Below are 23014 nucleotides of genomic sequence, written 5' to 3'. Positions count from 1 at the left end.
CCTCACTGAGCAGGCCCTCCCACCCAGTGAGCTCCCTGGATGCACTGGCAGTTTGAGCCACAATGGCATCTACCTAGTTGTCTGGTACTCTTGTAACCAAGTCAGTTTCTGAGATTTATCCAGTCTTAACTCTGTCCCCTGCTTAGCCTTTGAATACTTCCTCTTATCCAAGAATATCTTCAATATGGGAGACATGTACTTTAATTAAAATTAAATTTATGATCTCAGTAGCTCCTATGCCCTCTGCTACTTGTCTTTCTTATGAATCCATTATAACAACTCTCTTCTCTGAAGAAGAGGGGGTCAGTTCATAAAAGTTTGCACAAACGCATCCTTAGGTGATAAATGTATAGAAGAGAAGTAGAGGGGATACTGAACCAAATTTTCTTGAGACAATTTGGGCAGTGACTTAACTGGGGCAATCTCAAGACCACAGGAGCCTCTAGCCTCCCCCAACATAAGTGGTCCACAAGTATACTAATTTGGCCAGCTTAGCCCACTGATGCAATTTATTCATAGAGCTGACCCAAGACTGCACAATCAATCTCTCTTAAAACTGTTTGTTACCCCCAACTACCTCCTGGTATGAGCCCAAAGGCCAGTTCAACCTGTGTGCATGCCTTGCCTAACCTGACCCACAGAAACTCTGGCTTTTCCCACCACTCCTAGGTTCAGATGAAGTAGTCATCATGAAGCCTGGGATCTGGTTTCTCCAATGGTTGCTCACACGGTTTAGATAACACAATCTATAAAAGAAGAGTAGCTAAGTGTCCTGGAGAAAATATATTAAGCAATGAGAACCAAGAGATGATAAGTGAATGTCAGATAAATTTCTTTTGTCCCTTTCAATTCCACTGGATTTTTCTGAGAAAAGTGATTGCAGACAACCTCTCTGGAAATGTCTTATGACTAAGCAACTGACTACCTAATCAGGTCAGAAACACACTACCTTGTATTTGCTCTCCTTCCTCCCCTGCCTCACTTTCTTTCACTCTTGCTGCCCTGGGATTGCAAGCCCAAATAAAGCAAGAGCATGTAAATTTTGCCTCATATTATTTTTTTCTAGGGAACATAATCTAGGACATATATCAATGAATAATACTGACTCCTGCCTCTCCTCCAGGGAAGAGCAGAATCATATGCACAGGCTGGAGAGATCGTACTACTTTTTCACTTGTGATTAGAAATCTCTCCAGCAGGGATGGCAATTCATTATTACCACTGACCACTCTGCCCCTCTCCACCATCTACCTGTCTCTCTCTCTCTCTCTCTCTCTTTCTCTCTCTCCTTCCCCTCTCTCTTTCCCTCCCTCCTTGATTCCATCTCTTTCCTCCCACTTCTCCTTCTCCTCCTCTCCCTCCTCCTCCCCTTCTTTCCTCTCTCTCTCTCTCTCCCTCTCTCTCTCTCTCTCTCTCTCATGCTCTTTCTCTCTTTCTCTGCCGATCAAGAAAAGATCTTAATACAGTCAAGTAAGAGATGACAAGAGGAAACTATTTTTTTTTAATTTAGCCAATGCATGCTAATGATTTGGGTGAAGAGCTAAATACATAAGATGAAATTAAAAATATTTTTGCAGATATCTAATAAGGAAAATTGAAAATTTAAATTCCCAGTGACTTCCAATGCAATTCATGTCAATATGTCCAATAGTCTGAAAAGTGTGAAGACCACAACTTTGAGAAAAATTTTCCCCAATTGTTCTAAACATGCATGACATCTACCATCAATTTTAAAACAATTTTAAAACACAAAGTGTTCTTGTGAAGATACGAAAATAGGCCATGGCCTTCTAAATAAATAAACTATTTTTCTAATTCTAGATTATTCTTTTCCCAGAGCTTCAAACTCTCCCTTATATCCCAATTCAGTAATCATTATGAGCTTAGATATGCCATTGATTAATATAAAGAGTTTACTGCTTGGTACCTTTATCCCCTTGGATTTAAATAACCACGAAGTAGAAAATTGTACCAGTACTATCAGTGCAACATAAGTAGACTGATAAATTAGAAATGGAAGAGAAAAATTAATTGGTATTGAACATGAAAGGGAAATATTTTAGTTCCTAAACGTTTGTGCTGTAATTGCCTCTAAAACTCTCTCAAGGTTTATAATCTTAAAATACATATATTTTAAATTTACCAACTTGCCAGAAAGATTTACTCAAGCTGTCAGTTTTATACCATAAAGCATTTCATTTTGAAGTGACTGATTCCAATCATCATCCTTCTGATGAAATAAAGTCTTTTAAAATTGACTCTTGGGAAACTTCTGCTATAAAAATAGTTTCCCCTCACTATAGATGTGAGTGTAAATTGGTCTTACCATTTGTATAAAAGGTAAGTATTGTTGGGGAAAGTTGAATATGCACATATCCTATAATCTATTAGTTCTATTCCTAAGTGATATAGAAAAACTCTTTGAGCTGTTATGAGTTTTTCTTTGAGACTATGACAAGAAAGGTTACAGCATCATTGCTCGTGATAAAAAAAAATGGGAAAACTCAACAATCTATCAACAATAGAATAGATGCATAAATTTAAATATATTCAAATAGTGAATACTACATATACCAATGAAAATAACTGCAGCAAGATATCAATATCTAAAAATATTTATTGTAATATTGAGTGAAAGAAGAGAATCATATCATTTATAAAATTCAAAAAGAGACAAAATAAACAATATTTAGTTTAAAGATATAAATTTACTAGGTAAAAGAGAAAGACCCATAAAGTAATGACTAACAGAAAATTCAAGAGAGAGATAAACTCTGAGAGGAGGGAAAGGAAAATTATCAGATAGGCGGACTTTGAGAGCTCTAGGTAAGTACTGTTTCTAAACCTGTTATGGATATTTATTTAACCTATGTGGATATTTATTTTTATTTTCATTATAAATCTGTGTGTGCTCATATATCTTCACATATATATTGCAGAATAAAATTTTTAGTTAAAATAAAAAGCATTGTAAGCAAAGTGATATAGAAATGTCTAGCTCCCAGCCCCTCCTAGAAACATCAATTTGAACAACTACCCATGCAAGAAAATATCTTCACGAGAGCTAAGGACTCCAGTTAGGGATTACAGAACCTGAGTGAAGCATAGAAATGAAAGACACATTGAGAAGATTAGAAAAGATATGTTAATATTACTCAGTCACCTCTCCCCCAACCCCAGGCAGCCCAGCATGAAAAGAGACACCCTCCCCATGGTAGAAGGAAAGTAAAGTGAGAAATTGACTTCAACCCCAGCACTAGGCTAACTGTGGTCCTAGATGGCCCGTAACAGGCTGCTGTGAACACAAACCACCAGCCCAACCCAGCACCTGCTAGATTCCAAACCCCAAGTAAATCTCACAACCCCAGGCTCTCAAAAGTCCCCATGAATCCAGGCTCTTGGCTCACCCTAGCACTGGCAGGCTCCTACAGCCCCACATGGCTCCCTTGGCACCAGGCTGCTGGGAGGCTCCCACAAACCCAACCTCCTGGCATATCCCAGCACTGGCTAGCTTCCATGGACTGAAATGACTCTTGTGGTTTCAAGTTCCCAATCGGCCCTCAAAAACCCAGACTCTATGCAGGCACCTGCAATCCCAACCACCCATCTGGGCCCAGCACCAGGCTAATTATTGCCAACACAGTCTTTCAACCCACCCCAACACCAGGCCAGCCCCTGCAGACCTAAACTCCAGACTGTCTCCTGTGGACCCAAGCTCCCAGACTGCCCTAGCACCTGTCCAGCCACCACAGCCCTGGACTTGAGGCGAACTCCCACTGGCCCAGTCTCCCTGTCTGTCCAAGCACCAGACCAGACTGCACAGACCCGACCTCCATGTCAGCCCCCAAAAATCCAGCAACAGGCCCATCTCAAATAAACCAAGGTTCCAGCCCACCCCCACAGACCCAGGCATCAGACTGACCCTGATGAACCCAAGCACAAGGCCTGCCCACCTCCTGATGCAGTTACCAAATCTGCTTGCCCAAAAACTCCAGCAGCAAGTCCACCCATGGACACCACAAGGTGGCCCACCCAGAATCTCTGAACAGGCTGATTGGTGAAGGGCTTTGCCTAGTAAAGTCAGTCTGTAAAGACTGGAAGAAGTGCCTATTTCCTCAAATGCACAGACACAGTTCAAGGCCACAGGATTATGAATAGCCAGGGAAACATGACACCATCAAAAAAAACTAATAAAAACATATATAGAAAACTAATTTAAATTAGGAAAAAAACATATGAACAACATGAGAATTTTTTAACTTAATGGACTTTTTATTGGAAAAACAATGACTAGCATTTGCATTTAAATCTTGGGATGGATGCAAATTATAATTTTTGACAAGCAATGTTGATTTTGTGCTGAAGTCCACAGACACAGCTTACACTGCTGGTTCCAAGTCATGGTTCAGAAGGTTTTAAAAACAGAGTCCAAAGATGCTCCCTTGATAAAGATTTCTTTTTAAAAATTTGTATGAATAGTGATAGCCTGACACCAATTTTGCTCTAGCACAATGCAGACAATGCTAAACCAATACATGTGGGCATGCCACCAGGGTGTGTGATTGTCACCATGGGTTGGGGCATGGGGAAGTTATGAGAGGGCCATCCTGCTAGTGGGACTATGTCTGGACAGTTTATCCTCCACAGCATCTTGAGGTAAACCAATTTTAAATGTCTGTTTTCTGTAAACCAGCTATGACAATTTATACTAACAAATTGAACTAGAACCCCTTTGAGTAGGTTTTGAATTTGTTTTTTCATTTTTTTGTTTTTAATACAACACCTGACTGTGCTCAATTGCCAAGCTGTACTCATGAAAAACTGGCCAGCCCAAACAGTGTATTAATCATGAGCCGATGGACCTGTGAGGAGTCCACTAAGTGATTCCTTATCATTAAGGTAGGACAAGTATTTATATTGGAAAACTTATGTGTAGCTTGATCTTTAGGGGACAGGACCACCAGCCAATACATGCAGATTTTTTGTGTGTGTGGACAGAAGGTACTTTTGACATTCAGTTTTTGTTTTGTTTTGTTTTTTGCAAGAGGTAAGTAAAAGATTCAATTTGATTCTTTCCAGGAGGTGGAGGGGTGGGAAAGGAGTTGAAAGTAGATCTTCATTTTTCAGTCATCATCTGTATGAATTCTTCATAGTTGACTTGTGTAACTCCATCAATATCTGCTTCTCTGGTCATTTCATCTACTTCTTCATCTGTTAGTTTTTCTCCTAAGTTTGTCATGACATGACATTGTTCTGTGGCACTGATGTAACAATTGCCATCCTTCTCAAAGACCCAAGATGCCTCACGGATTTCTTTCTTGCTCTCTGTGTCTTTCATTTTTCTAGCCATCATAGTCAAAAATTCTGGGAAGTCAATGGTGACATTACCATCAGCATCCACATTGTTGATCATATCCTGCAATTCTGCTTCTGTTGAGTTCTGACCTAATGACCTAATGACAGTTCCAAGTTCCTTTGTTGTGATGGTGCCATAGTCATCTTTATCAAAGAGGGATAAAGCTTCCTTGAATTCAGTACTCTGTTCTTGGGTCAGCTGATCAGCCATAGCGTGAGGGAAGGGAGGAAGAGCAGAGAGAACGAGGGTGGCTGCACCAGCGCAGGGGCTGTGAACGCAGGGGGGCCTCCACTACTGTTGCTGCTAAAGAGTGGTGTGCACCAATCACAATTCTGCTGCCACAGCTGCCCACGCTGCCAACCAACTGTGAGTAATGGCACAACATCCTGGAGGCTCCCAGCACCACTGCCAAAGTGCAAGCCTCCAATCTGTGGTACAAATACAGCACTAGGTATCCCTCTGCCAGAGCCACAGCTGCCTCATCCAAAATGAGAATTTTAACAAAGAAATAGAAGCCATTATAAAAGACAAACAAAAAACCTAGAGTTGAAAAATACAGTCACTGAACTGAAGAATTTAATATAGAGCTTCAATAATAGACACAACCAAGCAGAAGAAAAAAAAAGTGAGCTAAAAGACAAATCATTTGAAATCATCCAGTCAGAGAAGCAAAAAGAAAAAATAAATGCAAAAGAATTAATAAAGCCTAAGTGAATTATAGAATATTGTTAAGAGAAACAACCTATGCATCATTGGATTCGAAGAAGGAGAAGAAAGGGAGAAAGGGGAAAAAAGATTCTTTAAAAAATAATGACTGACAAATCAATCTTAAGAAAGAAAAACAGAATTGAAGGAATCAGGTTCCCTAACTTCAGACTATATTACAAAGCTACAGTAATCAAAACAGTATGGTACTAGCACAAAAACAGACATATAGATCAACAAACCAGGATAGAAAGCTCAGAAATAAACTTACACACCTATGGTCAATTAATCTATGACAAAAGGGGCAAGAATATACAATGGAGAAAAGACAGTGTCTTCAATAAGTGGTGCTGGGAAAACTGGACAGCTACATGTAAAAGAATGAAATTAGAACATTCTTTAACATCATATACAAAAACAAACTCAAAATGGATTAAAGAACTAATTTTAAGATGAGATACTACAAAACTCCTAGAGGAAAACATAGGCAGAATTCTCTTTGACATAAATCACAGCAATATCTTTTTAGATCTGTTCTCCTAGGGTAATGGAAATAAAACCAAAAATAAACAAATGTGACCTAATTAAACTTAAAAGCTTTTGCATAGCAAAAGAAAACAAAAACAAAATGAAAAGACAACCTACAGAATGGAAGAAAATATTTGCAAATGATATGACTGACAAGGGATTAATTTCCAAAATATAAAAACAGCTCATACAGCTCAATATCAAGAAAAGAAAAAACAAAGACAAACAACCCAATTGAAAAATGGGCAGAAACTTAAATAGACAATTCACCAAAGAAGACATAATGATGACCAACAGGCACATGAAAAAATGCTCAATGTCACTAATTATTAGAGAAATGTAAATCAAAACTACAGTGAGGTATCACCTCACTCCAGTCAGAATGGGCAGCATCAAAAAGTCTACAAATAATAAATGCTGGGGAGGGTGTGGAGAAAAAGGACCCCTCTTACACAGCTGGTGGGAATGTAAATTGGTACAGCCACTCGGAAGAACAGTATGGAGGTTCCTTAAAAAACTAAAAACAGAGCTACCATATGTTCCAGCAATCCCACTCCTGGGCATATATCTGGAGAAAACTATAATTTGAAAAGATATGTGCACCCCATTGTTCATTGCAGCATTATTTATGATATCCAGGACATGGAAGCAACCTAAGTGTCTATATCTTTAAGATATGGTATGTGTATATATATATATATATATATATATATATATATATATATATACACACACACATACGCACACACACACACACACACACACACAATGGAATGGAATACTACTCAGCCATAAAAAAATGAATGAAATAATGCCATTTGCAGCAAACAAAGATGGGCTTAGAGATTATGTTAAGTGATGCAAGTCAGAAAGATGAAGACAATATCATATAGTATAACTTTTATGTAGACTCTAAGAGAATAAAGATACAAATGAACTTATTTACAAAACATAAAGACACTCCAAGACATAGAAAACAAACTTACTATTACCAAAGTGGAAATGGGAGAGAAAGATACATTAGGATGTTAAGATTAACATATACATACTACTATATATAAAATAGATAACCAAAAAGGACCTACTGTATGACACACGGAACTATACTCAATATTGTGTAATACCCTATAAGGGAAAATAATCTGAAAAAGAATATATATATTCTGAATCATTGTACTGTATACCTGAAACTAACATGATGTTGTAAATCAACTATATTTAATTTTTTTTTAAATTTTTAATAATAATGGCTGAGAGCTTCCCAAATCTGGGAAAAGTTTTGGACATCCAAGTTCATGAACCTACCCCAAAATATCAACCCAAAACAATCTTCTTCAAACCACATTATAATAAACTTGTCTAATATTCAAGACAAAGAGAGAATTTTAAAAGCAGCAAGAGAAAAATATTCTTCACATGAAAGGAAACATTCCCCCTCCCCCCAATAAGGCTATAAGCAGATTTCTCAGCAAAATCTTGCAGATCAGGAGAGTGAGATGATATATTCAAAGTGCTAAAAGAAAAATACTGCCAACCAAGAATTTTTATGCAGCCAAGCTGTCTTTCAGAAATGAAGCAGATATCAAGTCTCCCCTCCCCCCCTAACAAAAACAAAGCTGAAGGAGTACATCATCACTAGACCTGCCTTACAAGAAATGTTGAGAGGAGTTTCTTAAGATGAAATGAAAGAACCTTAAGTAGTAACATGAAAACATACAGAAATGTAAAACATTCTGGTACAGGTTAGCATATAGTCAAATCATAATACCTTAATATGGTGGTGTGTTAATCACTTTCCTATAAATTTTAAAAGACATAAGTATTGGAGGAGCTTCAAGATGGAGGAAGAGCAAGACACAGAGATCACCTTCCTCCCCACAAATACATCAGAAATACATCTACATGTGGAGCAACTCCTACAGAACACCTACTGAACGCTGGCAGAAGACCTCAGACCTCCCAAAAGGCAAGACACTCATGTACCTGGGTAGGGCAAAAGAAAAAGAAAAAACAAAGACAAAAGAATTGGGACAGGACCTGCACCTCTGGGAGGGAGCTGTGAAGGAGGAAAGCTTTCCACATACTAGGAAGCCCCTTCACGGGTGGAGACTGTGGGTGGCGAAGGGGGGAAGCTCCAGAGCCATGGAGGAGAGTGCAGCAACAAGGGTGTGAAGGTCAAAGCAGAGAGATTCCCACACAGAAGATCAGTGCCGACGAGCGCTCACCAGCCCAAGAGGCTTGTCTGCTCACCTGCCGGGGCAGGCGGAGCTGGGAGCTGACACTCGGGCTTCGGAGGTCACATCCCAGGGAGAGGACTGGGGTTGGCTGCATGAACACAGCCTGAAGGGGCTAGTGCGCCACAGCTAGCTGGGAGGGAGTCCAGGAAAAAGTCTGGAGCTGCCGAAGAGGCAAGAGACTTTTTCTTGCCTATTTGTTTCCTGGTGCACGAAGAGAGGGAATTAAGAGCACTGCTTAAAGGAGCTCCAGAGACAGGCGCGAGCCGGGGCTATCAGCGCGAACCCCAGAGAAGGGCATGAAACACTAAAGCTGCTGCTGCAGCCACCAAGAAGCCTGTCTGCAGGCACAGGGCACTATCCACACCTCCCCTCCCGGGAACCTGTGCAGTCCCCCACTGCCAGGGTCCCATGATCCAGGGACAACTTCCTCAGTAGAATGCATGGCGCAGCTCAGACTGGGGAAACGTCACGCGGGTCTCTGCCACCGCAGGCTCAATCCGCATCCGTACCCTTCCCTTGCACCAGCCTGAGTGAACCAGAGGCCCCGAATCAGGTGCTTCCTTAACCCCGTCCTGTCTGAGCGAAGAAGAGATGCCTTCAGTCAACCTACACACAGAGGTGGGTCCAAATCCAAAGCTGAACAAGCGAACAAAGAAGAGAGAGGGAAATCTCTCCCAGCAGCTTCAGGAACAGCGGATTAAATCTTCACAATCAACTTGATGTACCCTGCATCTGTCGAATACCTGAGTAGACAATGAATCATTCCAAATTGAGGAGGTGGACCTTGGGAGCAATGATATATCTATTTTTTTCCCTTTTTCTCATTTTGTGACTGTGTATGTGTATGCTTGTGTGTGTGATTTTCTCTGTATAACTTTCCTTTTACCATTTGTCCTAGGGTTCTGTCTGTCCGGTTTTTTTCTTTGTTTGTTTGTTTTTCCTTTTATTCTGAGCTGTGTGGAGGACAGGCTTTTGGTGTTCCAGCCAGGTATCAGGGCTGTGCCACTGAGGTGGAAGAGCCAAGTTCAGGACACTGCTCCACAGGAGACCTCCCAGCTCCACATAATATCAAATGGTGAAAATCCCCCAGAGATTCCCATCTCAACACCAAGACCCAACTCCACTCAACGACCAGCAAGCTAGAATAATGGACATCCTATGCCAAACAACTAGCAAGACAGGAACACAACCCCATCCATTAGCACAGAGCCTGCCTAAAATCATAATGAGGCCACAGACACCCCAAACCACCACCAGACGTGGACCTGCCCACCAGAAAGACAAGATCCATCAGAAAACAGGCACTAGTCCCCTCCACCAGGAAGCCTACACAACCCACTGAACAAACCTTAGCCACTGGGGACAGACACCAAAAACAACGGGAACAACGAACCTGCAGCCTGCGAAAAGGAGACCCCAAACACAGTAAGTTAAGCAAAATGAGAAGAGAGAAATCACACAGCAGTTGAAGGAGCTAGGCAAAAGCCCACCAGACCTAACAAATGAGGAGGAAATAGGCAGTCTACCTGAAAAAGAATTCAGAATAATGACAGTAGAGATTATCCAAAATCTTGGAAATGGAATGGAGAAAACACAAGAAACGTTTAACAAGGACCTAGAAGAACTAAAGAGCAAACAAAGAGTGATGAACACCACAATAAATAAAATTAAAAATTCTCTAGAAGGGATCAATAGCAGAATAAATGAGGCAGCAGATTGGATAAGTGACCTGGAAGATAAAATAGTGGAAATAACTACAGCAGAGCAAAATAAAGAAAAAAGAATGAAAAGAATTGAGGACAGTCTCAGAGACTTCTAGAACAATATTAAACACACCAACATTTGAATTATAGGGGTCCCAGAAGCAGAAGACAAAAAGAAAGAGACTGAGAAAATATTTGAAGAGATTATAGTTGAAAACTTCCCTCATATAGGAAAGGAATACTTAAACAAGTCCAGGGAGCACAGAGAGTCCCATACAGGATAAATCCAATGAGAAACATGCCAAGACACATAATAATCAAACTATGAAAAATTAAATACAAAGAAAAATATTAAAAGCAGCAAGGGAAAAACAACATATATCACATAACGGAATCCCCATAAGGTTAATAGCTGATCTTTAAGCAGAAATGCTACAAGACAGAATGCAGGGGCAGCACATATATAAAGTGATGAAGGAGAAAAACCTACAACCAAGATTACTCTACCCATGAAGGATCTCATTCAGATTTGATGGAGAAATTAAGACCTTTATAGACAAGAAAAAGCTAAGAGAATTCAGCACCACCAAACCAGCTTTACAACAAATGCTAAAGGAACTTCTCTAGGCAGGAAAGACAAGAAAAGGAAAAGACCTACAATAATAAACCCAAAACAATTAAGAAAATGGTAATAGGAATATACATATCAATAATTACCTTAAATGTGAATGGATTAAATGCTCCAACCAAAGGACATATATTGGCTGAATGGATGCAAAAACAAGACCCATATATATGCTGTCTACAAGAGACCCACATCAGAGCCAGGGACACATACAGACTGAAAGTGAGGGGATGAAAAAGATATTCCATGCAAATGGAAATCAGAAGAAAGCTGGAGTAGCAATTCTCATATCAGACAAAATAGACTTTAAAACAAAGACTATTACAAGAGACAAAGAAGGACACTACATAATGATCAAGGGATCAATCCAAGAAGAAAATATAACAAGTATAAATATTTATGCACCCAACATAGGAGTACCTCAATACATACGGCAAATACTAACAGCCATAAAAGGGGAAATCAACAGTAACACAATCATAGTAGGGGACTTCAACACCCCACTTTTACCAATGGACACATCATCCAAAATGAAAATGAATAAGGAAACACAAGATTTAAATGATACATTAAGCATGTTGGACTTAATTGATATTTATAGGACATTCCATCCAAAAATAACAGAATACACATTCTTCTCAAGTGCTCAAGGAACATTCTCCAGGATAGATCATACATTGGGTTACAAATAAAGCCTTGGTAAATTTAAGAAAATTGAAATCATAGCAAGTATCTTTTCCAACTGCAATGCTATGTGACCAGATATAAATTACAGGAAAAACTCTGTAAGAAATACAAACTTATACTTAGCTAGACATGGCGGCTAAACAGCACACTACTTAGTAACCAGGAGACCACGGAAAAAATCAAAGAGGAAATCAAAATATACCTAAAAACAAATGACAATGAAAACACGATGACCCAAAACCTACGGGATGCAGCAAAAAGCAGTTCTAAGAGGGAAGTTTACAGCAATAAAATCCTAACTTAAAAAACAAGAAACATCTCAAATAAACAAGTTATCCTTACACCTAAAGCAAGTAGAGAAAGAAGAACAAAAATAACCCCAAAGTTAGCAGAAGGAAAGAAATCATAGAGATCAGATCAGAAATAAATGAAAAAGAAATGAAGGAAATGATAGCAAAGATCAATAAAGCTAAAAGTGGGTTCTTTGAGAAGATAAACAAAATTGATAAACCATTAGACGGACTTATCAAGAAAAAAAGGGAAAAGACTCAAATCAATAGAATTAGAAATGAAAAAGGATAAGTAACAACTAACACTGCAGAAATACAAGGATCATGAGAGATTACTACAAGCAAATTTATGCCAATAAAATAGACAACTTGGAAGAAATGGACAAATTCTTAGAAATGAACAAACTTCCGAGACTGAACCAGGAAGAAATAGAAAATATGAACAGACCAATCACAAGCACTGAAATTAAAACTGTGGTTAAAAATCTTCCAACCAAGCTTTTAACAAAATTCAACACCCATTTATGATAAAAACCCTGCAGAAGGTAGGCATAGAGGGAACTTTTCTCAACAATCAGAGAAGAAAAAGAAATAAAAGGAATCCAAATAGGAAAAGAAGAAGTAAAGCTGTCACTGTTTGCAGATGACATGATACTATACACAGAGAATCCTAAGGAGGCTACTACTAGAGCTAATCAATGAATTTGGTAGAGTAGCAGGATACAAAATTAATGCACAGAAATCTCTGGCATTCTTATACACTAATGATGAAAAATCTGAGAGTGAAATTAAGAAAACACTCCCATTTACCACTGCAACAAAAAGAATAAAATATCTAGGAATAAACCTACATAAGGAGACAAAAGACCTGTATGCAGAAAATTATAAGACACTGATGAAAGAAATTAAAGGTGATACAAATAGATGGAGAGATATACCATGTTCTTGGATTGGAAGAATCAACATTGTGAAAATGATTCTACTGTCTAAAGAAATCTACAGATCCATTGCAATCCCTATCAAAGTACCACTGGTATTTTTTACAGAACTAGATTAAAAAATTTCACAATTTGTAGGGAAACTCAAAAGACCCCGAATAGCCAAAGCAATCTTGAGAAAGAAAAATGGAGCTGGAGGAATCAGACTGCCTGACTTCAGACTATATTACAAAGCTACAGTAATCAAGACAGTATGGTACTGGCACAGGTTGCCTGTTAAAGGCAGGGAGTAATTCTGGGATACTGGAGGAAAACACTGGAAGACGGAACAGGGTTTGGAATCAAAGGAATGTTTGGGTTGTTTTGGATCCAAAAATGGGCAGAAGACCTAAATAGACATTTCTCCAAAGAAGATATACAGATTGCCAACAAACACATGAAAGAATGCTCAACATCATTAATCATTAGAGAAATGCAAATCAAAACTACAATGAGATATCATCTCACACCAGTCAGAATGGCCATCATCAAAAAATCTAGAAACAATAAATGCTGGAGAGGGTGTGGAGAAAAGGGAACACTCTTGTTCTGTTGGTGGGAATATAAATTGATACAGCCACATGGAGAACAGTATCGAGGTTCCTTAGAAAACTATAAAAAGAACTAACATACGGCCCAGCATTCCCTCTACTGGGTATATACCCTGAGAAAAACCATAATTCAAAAAGAGTCCTGTACCACAATGCTCACTGCAGCTCTATTTACAATAGCCAGGACATGGAAGCAACTGAAGTGTCCATCAACAGATGAATGGATAAAGAAGATGTGGCACATATATACAATGGAATATTACTCAGTCATAAAGAGAAACGAAATTGAGTTATTTGTACTGAGGTGGATGGACCTGGAGTCTGTCATACAGAGTGAAGTAAGTCAGAAGGAGAAAAACAAATACCCTATGCTAACACATATATACGGAATCTAAGAAAAAAAAATGTCATGAAGAGCCTAGGGGTAGGACGGGAATAAACACAGACGTACTAGAGCATGGACTTAAGGATATGGGGAGGGGGAAGGGTGAGCTGTGACAAAGAGAGAGAGTGGCATGGACATATATACAGTACAAAATGTAAAATAGCTAGTGGGAAGCAGCTGCATAGCACACGGAGATCAGCTCAGTGTTTTGTGACCACCTAGAGGGGTGGGATAGGGAGGGTGGGTGGGAGGGAGATGCAAGAGGGAAGAGGTATGGGGACATACGTATATGTATATCTGATTCGCTTTGTTATAAAGCAGAAACTAACATACCATTGTAAAGCAATTATACTCCAATAAAGATGTTAAAAAAAAGACAAAAGCATTAAAATAACTCTAGGTACAATAACTTGTTAATGGATACAAAATATAAAAAGAGGAAAAATTTTACATCAAAAACATTAAATTATGGGGGAAGTATAAAGGTAGAATTTTTGTATATAATCACTGTTAAGTTGATATCAGCTTAAAATAGACTGTTAAATCTATGAGATATTTTATGTAAGCTTCATGGTGACCACAAAGCAAAAACCTGCAGTAGGCACAAAATTAATAATAAGGGAATAAAATCATAACATCATAATAAATCATCAATTCACAAAGAAATACAATAAAAGAGGAAGAAGAGAACAAGAAAACTACAAAAAAACAGAGCACAGAAGATGGCATTAGTAAGTTCTATCCTATCAATAATTACTTTACATGTATATAGATTAAGTTTTCCAATCAAAAGGTACATAGTGGCTGAATGAATTTCAAAACAAGGCTCAACTCTATGCTGCTTACAAAAGATAGATTTTACCTTTAAGGATACACATAGGCTCAGTGTTAAGGGATATAAAAAGATATTCCATGCAATAGGAACCAAAAGATAACAGAGGTAGCTATACTTAGCTAGACAAATTAGATATAAACTGTAACAAGAGACAAAGAAAGTAAGTATACAATGATAAAGGGGTAAATTCATCAAGAAGATATAATAATTATAAACATATATGCAACCCATATCATAGCACCTATAATAAGCACACATATATAACACCTATATTTAGCAGATCTAAAGAAATAAATATACTACAATACAATAATAGTAGGGTATTTCAATATGTCACTTTCAACAATGGATAGATCATCCAGTCAGAAAATTATTAAGGAGACATTGGGCTTGAACTATATTGTAGACAAAATGGACCGAACAGACATATACAACATTCCACACAATTGCAGCAGAATGCACATTCTTTGCAAGTGTACATTGAACATTCTCCAGGATACAACATATGTTAAGTCACAAAACAAACCTTGGCATGTAAAAAGATGGAAATCATACCAGGTACCTTTTCCAGTCACAGTGGTATGAAACTGGAAATCAACAATTGAAGAAAAACTGGAAAATTCACAGATGTGTGAAAATTAAACAACAGGCTCCTGAACAACCTATGGATCAAAGAAGAACTCTAATGGAACATCAAAAATTAAGACACGGACTTCCCTGATGGCACAGTGGTTAAGAATCTGCCTGCCAATGCAGGAGACACAGGTTTGATCCCTGGTCCAGGAAGATCCCACATGCCACGGAGCAACTAAGCCTGTGTGCCACACCTACTGAGCCTGTGTGTCACAACTACTGAAGCCCGCGTACCTATAGCCCATGCTCTGCAACAAGAAAAGCCACCACAGTGAGAAGCCTGTGCACTGCCACAAAGAGTAGCCCCCACTTGCTGCAACTAGAGAAATCCCATGCACAGCAACAAAGACTTAACACAGTCAAAACTAAATTAATTAATTAATTTTAAAAAAAAAATCTTAAGACATATAAAAATGGCAACAAATCATACCAATACTTAAGGAACGGAGAAAAAGCAGTTCTAAGAGGAAAGTCTATAGTGTTAAATGCCTACATTAATTTTAAAAAAGGAAGATTACAAGTAAACAACTTAACTTTACACCTCAAGGAACTACAAGAAGAACAAACTAAGCCCAAAGTTAGCAGAAGGGATGAAATAACAGAGATCAGAGCATAAATAAACAAAATAGAGACCAGAAAAAACAATAGAAAAGACCAACAAAACTGAGAGCTTGTTTTTTGAAAAGATAAACAAATTGACAAACCTATAATTAAACTAACTAAGAAAAAGATAGGGGAGACTCAGGTAAATAACATCAGAAGTCAAAGAGAAGACATCACAACTGATATGACAGAAATATAAAAAATCAAAGAGACTACAGTAAACAATTATATGGCAATAAATTGAATAGCCTAGAAGAAATGATGAATCCTAGAAACATAGAACCTACTTAAACTGAATCATGAATGCAAATGAATCAATAACCAGTAAGGAGATTGAATCTGTAATAAAAAAAATTTCAACAAAAGAAAATCTCAGGACCACATGAATTAATGCCAATCATTCTCAAATTTCAATTTTTCAATTCCAGTAAATTGAAAAGGAGCAAATACTCCCAAACTCATGTTATGAAGCCAGCATTATTCTTATACAAAAGCCAGAAAAGGACACGTCAAGAAAAGAAAACTACCACCCAATATTCCTAATGAATATAGATGCAAAAATTCTCAACAAAATTCCAGCAAACCAATTTTAACAGCACATTAAAAGGATCATACACCTTCATCAAGTGGAACTTATCCCTGGGATGTAAGGACAGTTCAACATACACAAATTAATAAATATGATACACTACACTAATAAAGTGAAAGATAAAAATCTTATGATTATCCCAATAGATGTAGAAAAAACATTTTACAAAATTCAACATTTCATGATAAATAAAAAAAACTCAACAAATCAGATATAGAAGAAATGTACCCCAACATAATAAAGGCTATCTATGACAGCTAAAATCACACTCAACAATGAAAACAAACATTTTCCCTATGACCAAGAATAAGACAAGGATACCCATTCTCACCACTTTTATTCAACATACTGGAAGTCCTAGCCAGAGCAGTTAGGCAATAAAAAGATTAAAAAGTCATCCAAATCAGAAAGGAACATGAAAAATTCTCTGTTTGCAGGTAATATGACCTTATATATAGAAAATTCTAAACACTCCTCCAAAAAACTGTTAGAACTAATCAATGAATTCAGTAAAATTACAGGACACAAAATCAACATACAACAATCAGTTGCATTTCTATATGCTAACAATGAATTAACTGAAATATAAATAAGAAATCCCATTTACAATAGTATCAAAAAGAATTAAATACCTAGGAATAAATTTAACCAAGGAGGTGAAAGTTCTGTACACTGAAAACTACAAGACATTGATAAAAGAAATTGAAAAAAATACACAAATAAATGGAGAGATATCCCATGTTCATGAATCACAAGAATATTGTTAAAATGTCCATATTACCCAAGCCATCTATCTATAGATTCAATGTAATTCCTATAAAAATTCCAGTGGCATGTTTCACAGAAATAGAATAAACAATCCTAAAGTTTGTATGCAAACACAAAAGATCTCAAATAGCCAAAGTAATTCTGATAAATAACAAAATCGGAGGTATAACAATTCCTGATTTTGAACTGTATTACAAAGCTACAGTAATTAAAACAGTATGGTACACATAGACCAAAGGAACAGAATAAAAAGGCTAGAAATAAATCCATGCATATACAGTCAACTAATGCTTTACAAGGGAGCCAATAATACTCAAAGGGCAAAGGATAGTCTCCAACAATAACTGGGAAAACTGGATAGCCACATGCAAAATAATAAAACTGGACTTCTTTCTTATACACTCACAAAAATTAAACTCAAAATGGATTAAAGGCTTAAATGTAAGACTCAAAACTGAAACTCTGGAAGAAAAATCTCCCTGAATATGATTGGTCTTGGCAATGATGTTTTGGCTATGACATCAAAAGCACAGTGACAAAATCAAAAATAAATAACTGGGACTAGATCTAACTAAGAAGTTTCTACACAACAAAGAAACAATCAGAAAAATGAAAAGGTAACCTACTGAATGGGGGAAAATATTTGCAAACCATCTATCAGATAAGGGGTTAATATCCAAAATATGTAAGGAACTTATACAACTCAACAGCAAAAAAATACATTTGGATTTTAAAACATGCAGAGGAACTGAATACACATTTTTCCAAAGATGACATCCAAGCAGTCAACAAATACTTGAAGAGATGCTCAACATCACCAATCATCAGGGAGATGAGATCAGAACCACAATGAGATATCATTTCACACCTATTAAAATGGTTAATATCAAAAAGACAACAGATAACAAGTGTTGGTGAGGATGTGGAAAAAAAGGAACAATTGTATGTCATTGGTTGCAATGTAAGTTGGTACAACCACTATGGAAAACAGAGGTTCCTCAAGAAATTAAAAATAGAAGTGCCATATGATCCAGCAATCCTACTTTTGGGTGTATATCCTAAGGAAATGAAAACAGTATATCAAAGAAATATTTGCACTCTCATTTTCATTGCAGCATTATTCACAAGAGTCAAGATATGGAAACAACCCCAAGTGTTCATCAATAGATGAATGTATAAAGAAAATGTTACACACACACATGAACACTATGGAATATCATTCCACCACTAAAGAAGGAAAGTCTGCCTTTTACAACCACATAAATGGACCTTGAGGGCATTATGCTAAGTGAAATACATCAGACATATATATGCAAATAATGTATACTCTCTTTTATATGAGGAATTTAAAAATTCTGAACTCATAGAAATAGATAATAGAATGGTGGTTGTCAGGGTTTGCGGTGGGTAGGGAAAATGAGGACATGTTGGTCAATGGGTACAAACTTCCATCAATTAAATGAATAAGTTCTGGAGATCTAATGTACATCATGGTGACTATAATTAGCAATACTGTATTATATAGTGAAAGTGGTTAAGAGTGGATCTTAAATATTATTAATACCAAAAAGTAATGGTAATTATGTGAGGGGATCGAGGTGTTAACATACCTTATTGTGGTAATCATTTTGCAATATATATGTGTTAAATCATCATGTTGTACACCTTAAATTACATATGTTATATATCAATAATATCTCAATAAAACTGGAAAAAAGAAAACAAAATGAATAAACAAATAGAAAAATATAAAAAAACATTGACAAAATCCAAAAGAGAACAATATTTCATTTAAAAAATTAATTTGGTAGTATTATGATTGATCCAGGATATTTGCAACCCAAATAGACTATAAACTTGAGAGTACTGTCCCTTTAGTTTGATGATAAGGCACTGAATAGTGTTATTACATGTTAATGTGGGTGCCAATGACAAAGACAGATGCACAGCAGGTACATGAAAAACAGATCATAAATCGGTCCTCATAATCCCTACCACCTCATGTTCACACCTTTGTGTAGTACCCTCCTCTTGAATGTGGGCAGAACCTGTGACTTTCTCCTTGCCAATAGAATAAGCAAAGGTGACTAGATGTACAAGATTACTTTACATAAGATCATCTGTCTGCAAGGATACTCTCTCTTGTGAAGAGAGAATAATAGTCAGGAAAGAAGGCAACCAATCGAAAAAAATATGATTCTATACATTCATGAGGCCTACTAGCACTGAACTGTGGATCTGATTTAACCTTTAGTTGTGGTTTCAATCTTTGTCAGCAGTAATTTCCAAAAGCAGGTTACCATGAATTCAAATTAGAATTATAATAAACATTTCCTTAAATGTTTCTTTTCTCCGTAGGCTCAGTTTTAGGGAACATTTTCTTGTTCAGTATTTGAATAACTATGGCAAAATCAAAGAAGGCTATAACAACAGAAATCATTTGACATGTATCATATAGGTAATTAGAAGATTTCAAAATGCCAGTTTATACATTTATAATATGAAAAAATTGACATCTTGACAATCATATATTAATATGTGCTAAATAGAACATGAAACAATTGACCAAACTGATCCTAAGTGTCAACTGCAAGAAAAACAAATATGTGTACCCTCATATAGGAATTTTTAATGTATACTTAAATTATTTACTTAATGCTGCTAGAAAGTGAACATTCACTGTAATCTTCATTTGTAAAACTAAGAAACTGAGAACAAGCTAACTGTTCATCTATAAAGAAATGACTAAACCATGAAATCTGCATAATATTGAATATGGAATGAATGAGACAAATTTTTACTAGTATTTCGGAAATTAATCTGATCCAGTGATCACCTACATCAGAATTACTGGGATTTTTGTTAAATAGATTCCTGAGTCTCATCCCAGACCTACTGAATTCATGGGACTTAAATTTTTAATTAGAACCTCAGCTGATTCTTAATCACAAAAGTTTGAAAATAGCTATTATATGTTCTAACAGGGAAAACTCTCCTAAATAAAATTGTTAAAAGAGAAAGCAAAATACAGAATAATATATATAACACAAGCCTGTTTATGAAAGCAAAACTGTATAATTGTGTGTGTATTTATGTGTGTGTGTATATTAATATGAGTATATTTGTAAGTATATGTATGAATATAAATAAATGATGGAAAAGTTTGGAAAGCAATTCAGCAAATGTTAATAGTGGTTACTACTTAAGAAATTAAGTGACATTGTTGGTTTTGGGAAAGGGAACAAAGAGTGACTTTACTTTTTATTTAATATACCTCTTTATTGTTTAGATGATTCATAATGAGCATGTATTCATGTACTAACTTAATAATATTAACTTAAAAGAAGGAAGAAATTTACAAGACTAGAAGCTAAAATATAATTGTGGGCCAATAAGAAATATAGATCAGGATCTTGCCATAATAAAGTAAATAGGACAAGCTCTAAAAAAAATAGTACTGCTAATACCAGTTTTTAAACAAACAAATATTGAGCTCTGCTAGCCATCAAAGATGCACCTCTCAATCTCCTATTATTGTTCATTTTTGACCCATTACACCAACATCTGTGCTCTGAATTCAACACCACATTTGCATCAGCACCACACCTCCCATGGACTGCTTCCAGCTAAAGACTCAGTGCAGCTGGGATACTAAAGCAGGTCTATTTCTGTGAGATGTGACATTACATGGCCCACTTTGACCTGCATGTTCTGCATTGTGATCTGAGAACTCTCCCACTTCCACTGGCTCTTTCCCCAGTTTCCATCGTTGATGTTTTCCCCAATAAATTTCTTGCATTTCTAATCTCTTCTTGGCACATGCTTCTTAGAGGACCCAAATTAACACACCAAGTCAAAAGCCAGAACCCATAGTAAATACACTGGACTACTTGCCAAGTAAAATCTGTAATTCTGTACAACACTTCCCTACTTTTTAGCACGTATAGTATTCCAAGAAAACAAGTATTTTCTGTGACTGTCTTCCCTAAAATTAGCCCATTACCACCTCTTCGAAAATTTGTCCGAAACCAATATTGGCCTTCCAACCCAGAGTGAAAATTTGCCCAGAACCTCAAGAACACCAGCCCAGTTGACCATCCCTTCATTCTTTCATTCATTCAGTCAAAATTTATTGAGTACCCACTATGTGGAAATTACTGTCATAGGCCTTGAGTATGCAGTGCAGAAGACAAGGTTTCTGCTCAAATGTAGTTTATAAGATGAAGGGGAAAAGCAACCATTAAGCAAATAAACTCAAACATATCACTAAAAATTGCAAAGAGCCCCATTAAGGAAAAAACAGAGTGTCATGAAAGAGTGTAAAAAGAAGAAGCAATTTTAAGATCAGATGGTGAAAGGTCAGCTGAGGAGGTGATGTCTAAGCTGAGATTGAAGGAAGAAAATGAGCCTGTCAGGTGAAGGTTTGGGAAAGAGCAGTTCTTGCAGAGGGATAGCAGAGGAAGGCGTGGAGTGAAGAAGAACTTTGGGATGGAGACATCATAAGTGAGAGTCTTGTGTGATTGGAGAAGCAGGCAAGGGTCAGATCATTCAGGGCTTTGGTGGCCACGTTAAGGAGTTAAGATTTTATAAACCATTGAAAATTGTTAAGCAGGAGCTGAGGAGGAAGACTAAAAATAAGAGAGGCTAGAAAGAATATGATCCAATTTATGGTCTTAAATTGCCACTCTGGCGACCTTGTGGAACCTGGTTAAGAGGAACACACAGCAACAAGAGAATGGGCCACCAAAGGTAGGAACAAAGACAAAGGTGCAAGTGAACAAACCAGATCAAATTTAATATGTCAGGAAATTTTTAGTGGGGAGACACACTTCTCAGGGCCTCTCAAAGAACCCATCAACATGCAGGATACCCCAAGAGAGCCAGCATTTGGCTGCTTGCCAGTTGGAAGCATATCAACAACCAGTAGTGGAAATAGAGAGCAGCAACCATCCAAAGTAGGCTGCAGCCACAGGCCACTAAATAAGGAGAACATTTCCCTTTTGCTCTCCTTCCTCTCCATTCAAAAATATCGAGTGCTAGAGCACTAGAGCCTAGAAAAGGCAGGAGAGAAGGTATAAAGCAGTGGTTCTCAAATGGCGGTCCCCAGAGGGCAGCATCAGCATCACCTGGGAACTTCTTAGTAACACACATTCTCAACTCTTTCCACATACCTAATGAATCAGAAACTCTGAGGGTAGGGTCCAGCAATTTATGTTTTTAACAAGCCCCCCTCGTGATTCTGATATGCTAAAGTTTGAGAACCAGCAGTGAAACTTGGCTTGATATAGAAATTTTAAACTACTGGAATGAGCTCAAATAAATAAATAAATAAATATATATATATATATATATATATATATATATATGAAAGTTATGGGATCTGCTGTACATGTTACTGAAGGATTGGAAAGGAAGATTGGAAAGAACACAGTTGAAAGTGGTGGTTCAAGAAAAATAAAAACCATTTCATATTTTGCAACAGTGATTGATAAACAAGTTACATATTTCTTCCTTCAGGTACACTGACAATAATTGCATTTAG

General features: G+C 37.1%; 1 protein-coding gene and 1 long non-coding RNA gene across 6 annotated transcripts in view; both read right to left on the bottom strand.

Annotated features, from left to right (window-relative positions):
- Positions 1-23014, bottom strand: part of LOC112065840 (uncharacterized) — a 184135-nt gene that overhangs the window by 106067 nt on the left and 55054 nt on the right. The gene's annotated exons all lie outside the window — the stretch shown is intronic.
- LOC102996886 (calmodulin-1-like) lies at positions 4946-5566 on the bottom strand. The gene has a single exon (XM_024127080.3). The coding sequence runs from the start codon at positions 5564-5566 to the stop codon at positions 5117-5119; it is 450 nt and encodes a 149-aa protein (XP_023982848.1). The 3' UTR covers positions 4946-5116.

The sequence above is a fragment of the Physeter macrocephalus genome, chromosome 15 (genome assembly GCF_002837175.3).
Source record: "Physeter macrocephalus isolate SW-GA chromosome 15, ASM283717v5, whole genome shotgun sequence".
NCBI classification, from domain to species: domain Eukaryota; kingdom Metazoa; phylum Chordata; class Mammalia; order Artiodactyla; family Physeteridae; genus Physeter; species Physeter macrocephalus.
Note: the sequence above shows the minus strand (reverse complement) of the source record. Positions and strands in the feature narration are given on the sequence as shown.

Bases quoted from the DNA above. Each gene is read 5' to 3' on its own strand.
- LOC102996886 (XM_024127080.3), bottom strand. From the start codon at position 5,566: ATGGCTGATCAGCTGACCCAAGAACAGAGTACTGAATTCAAGGAAGCT.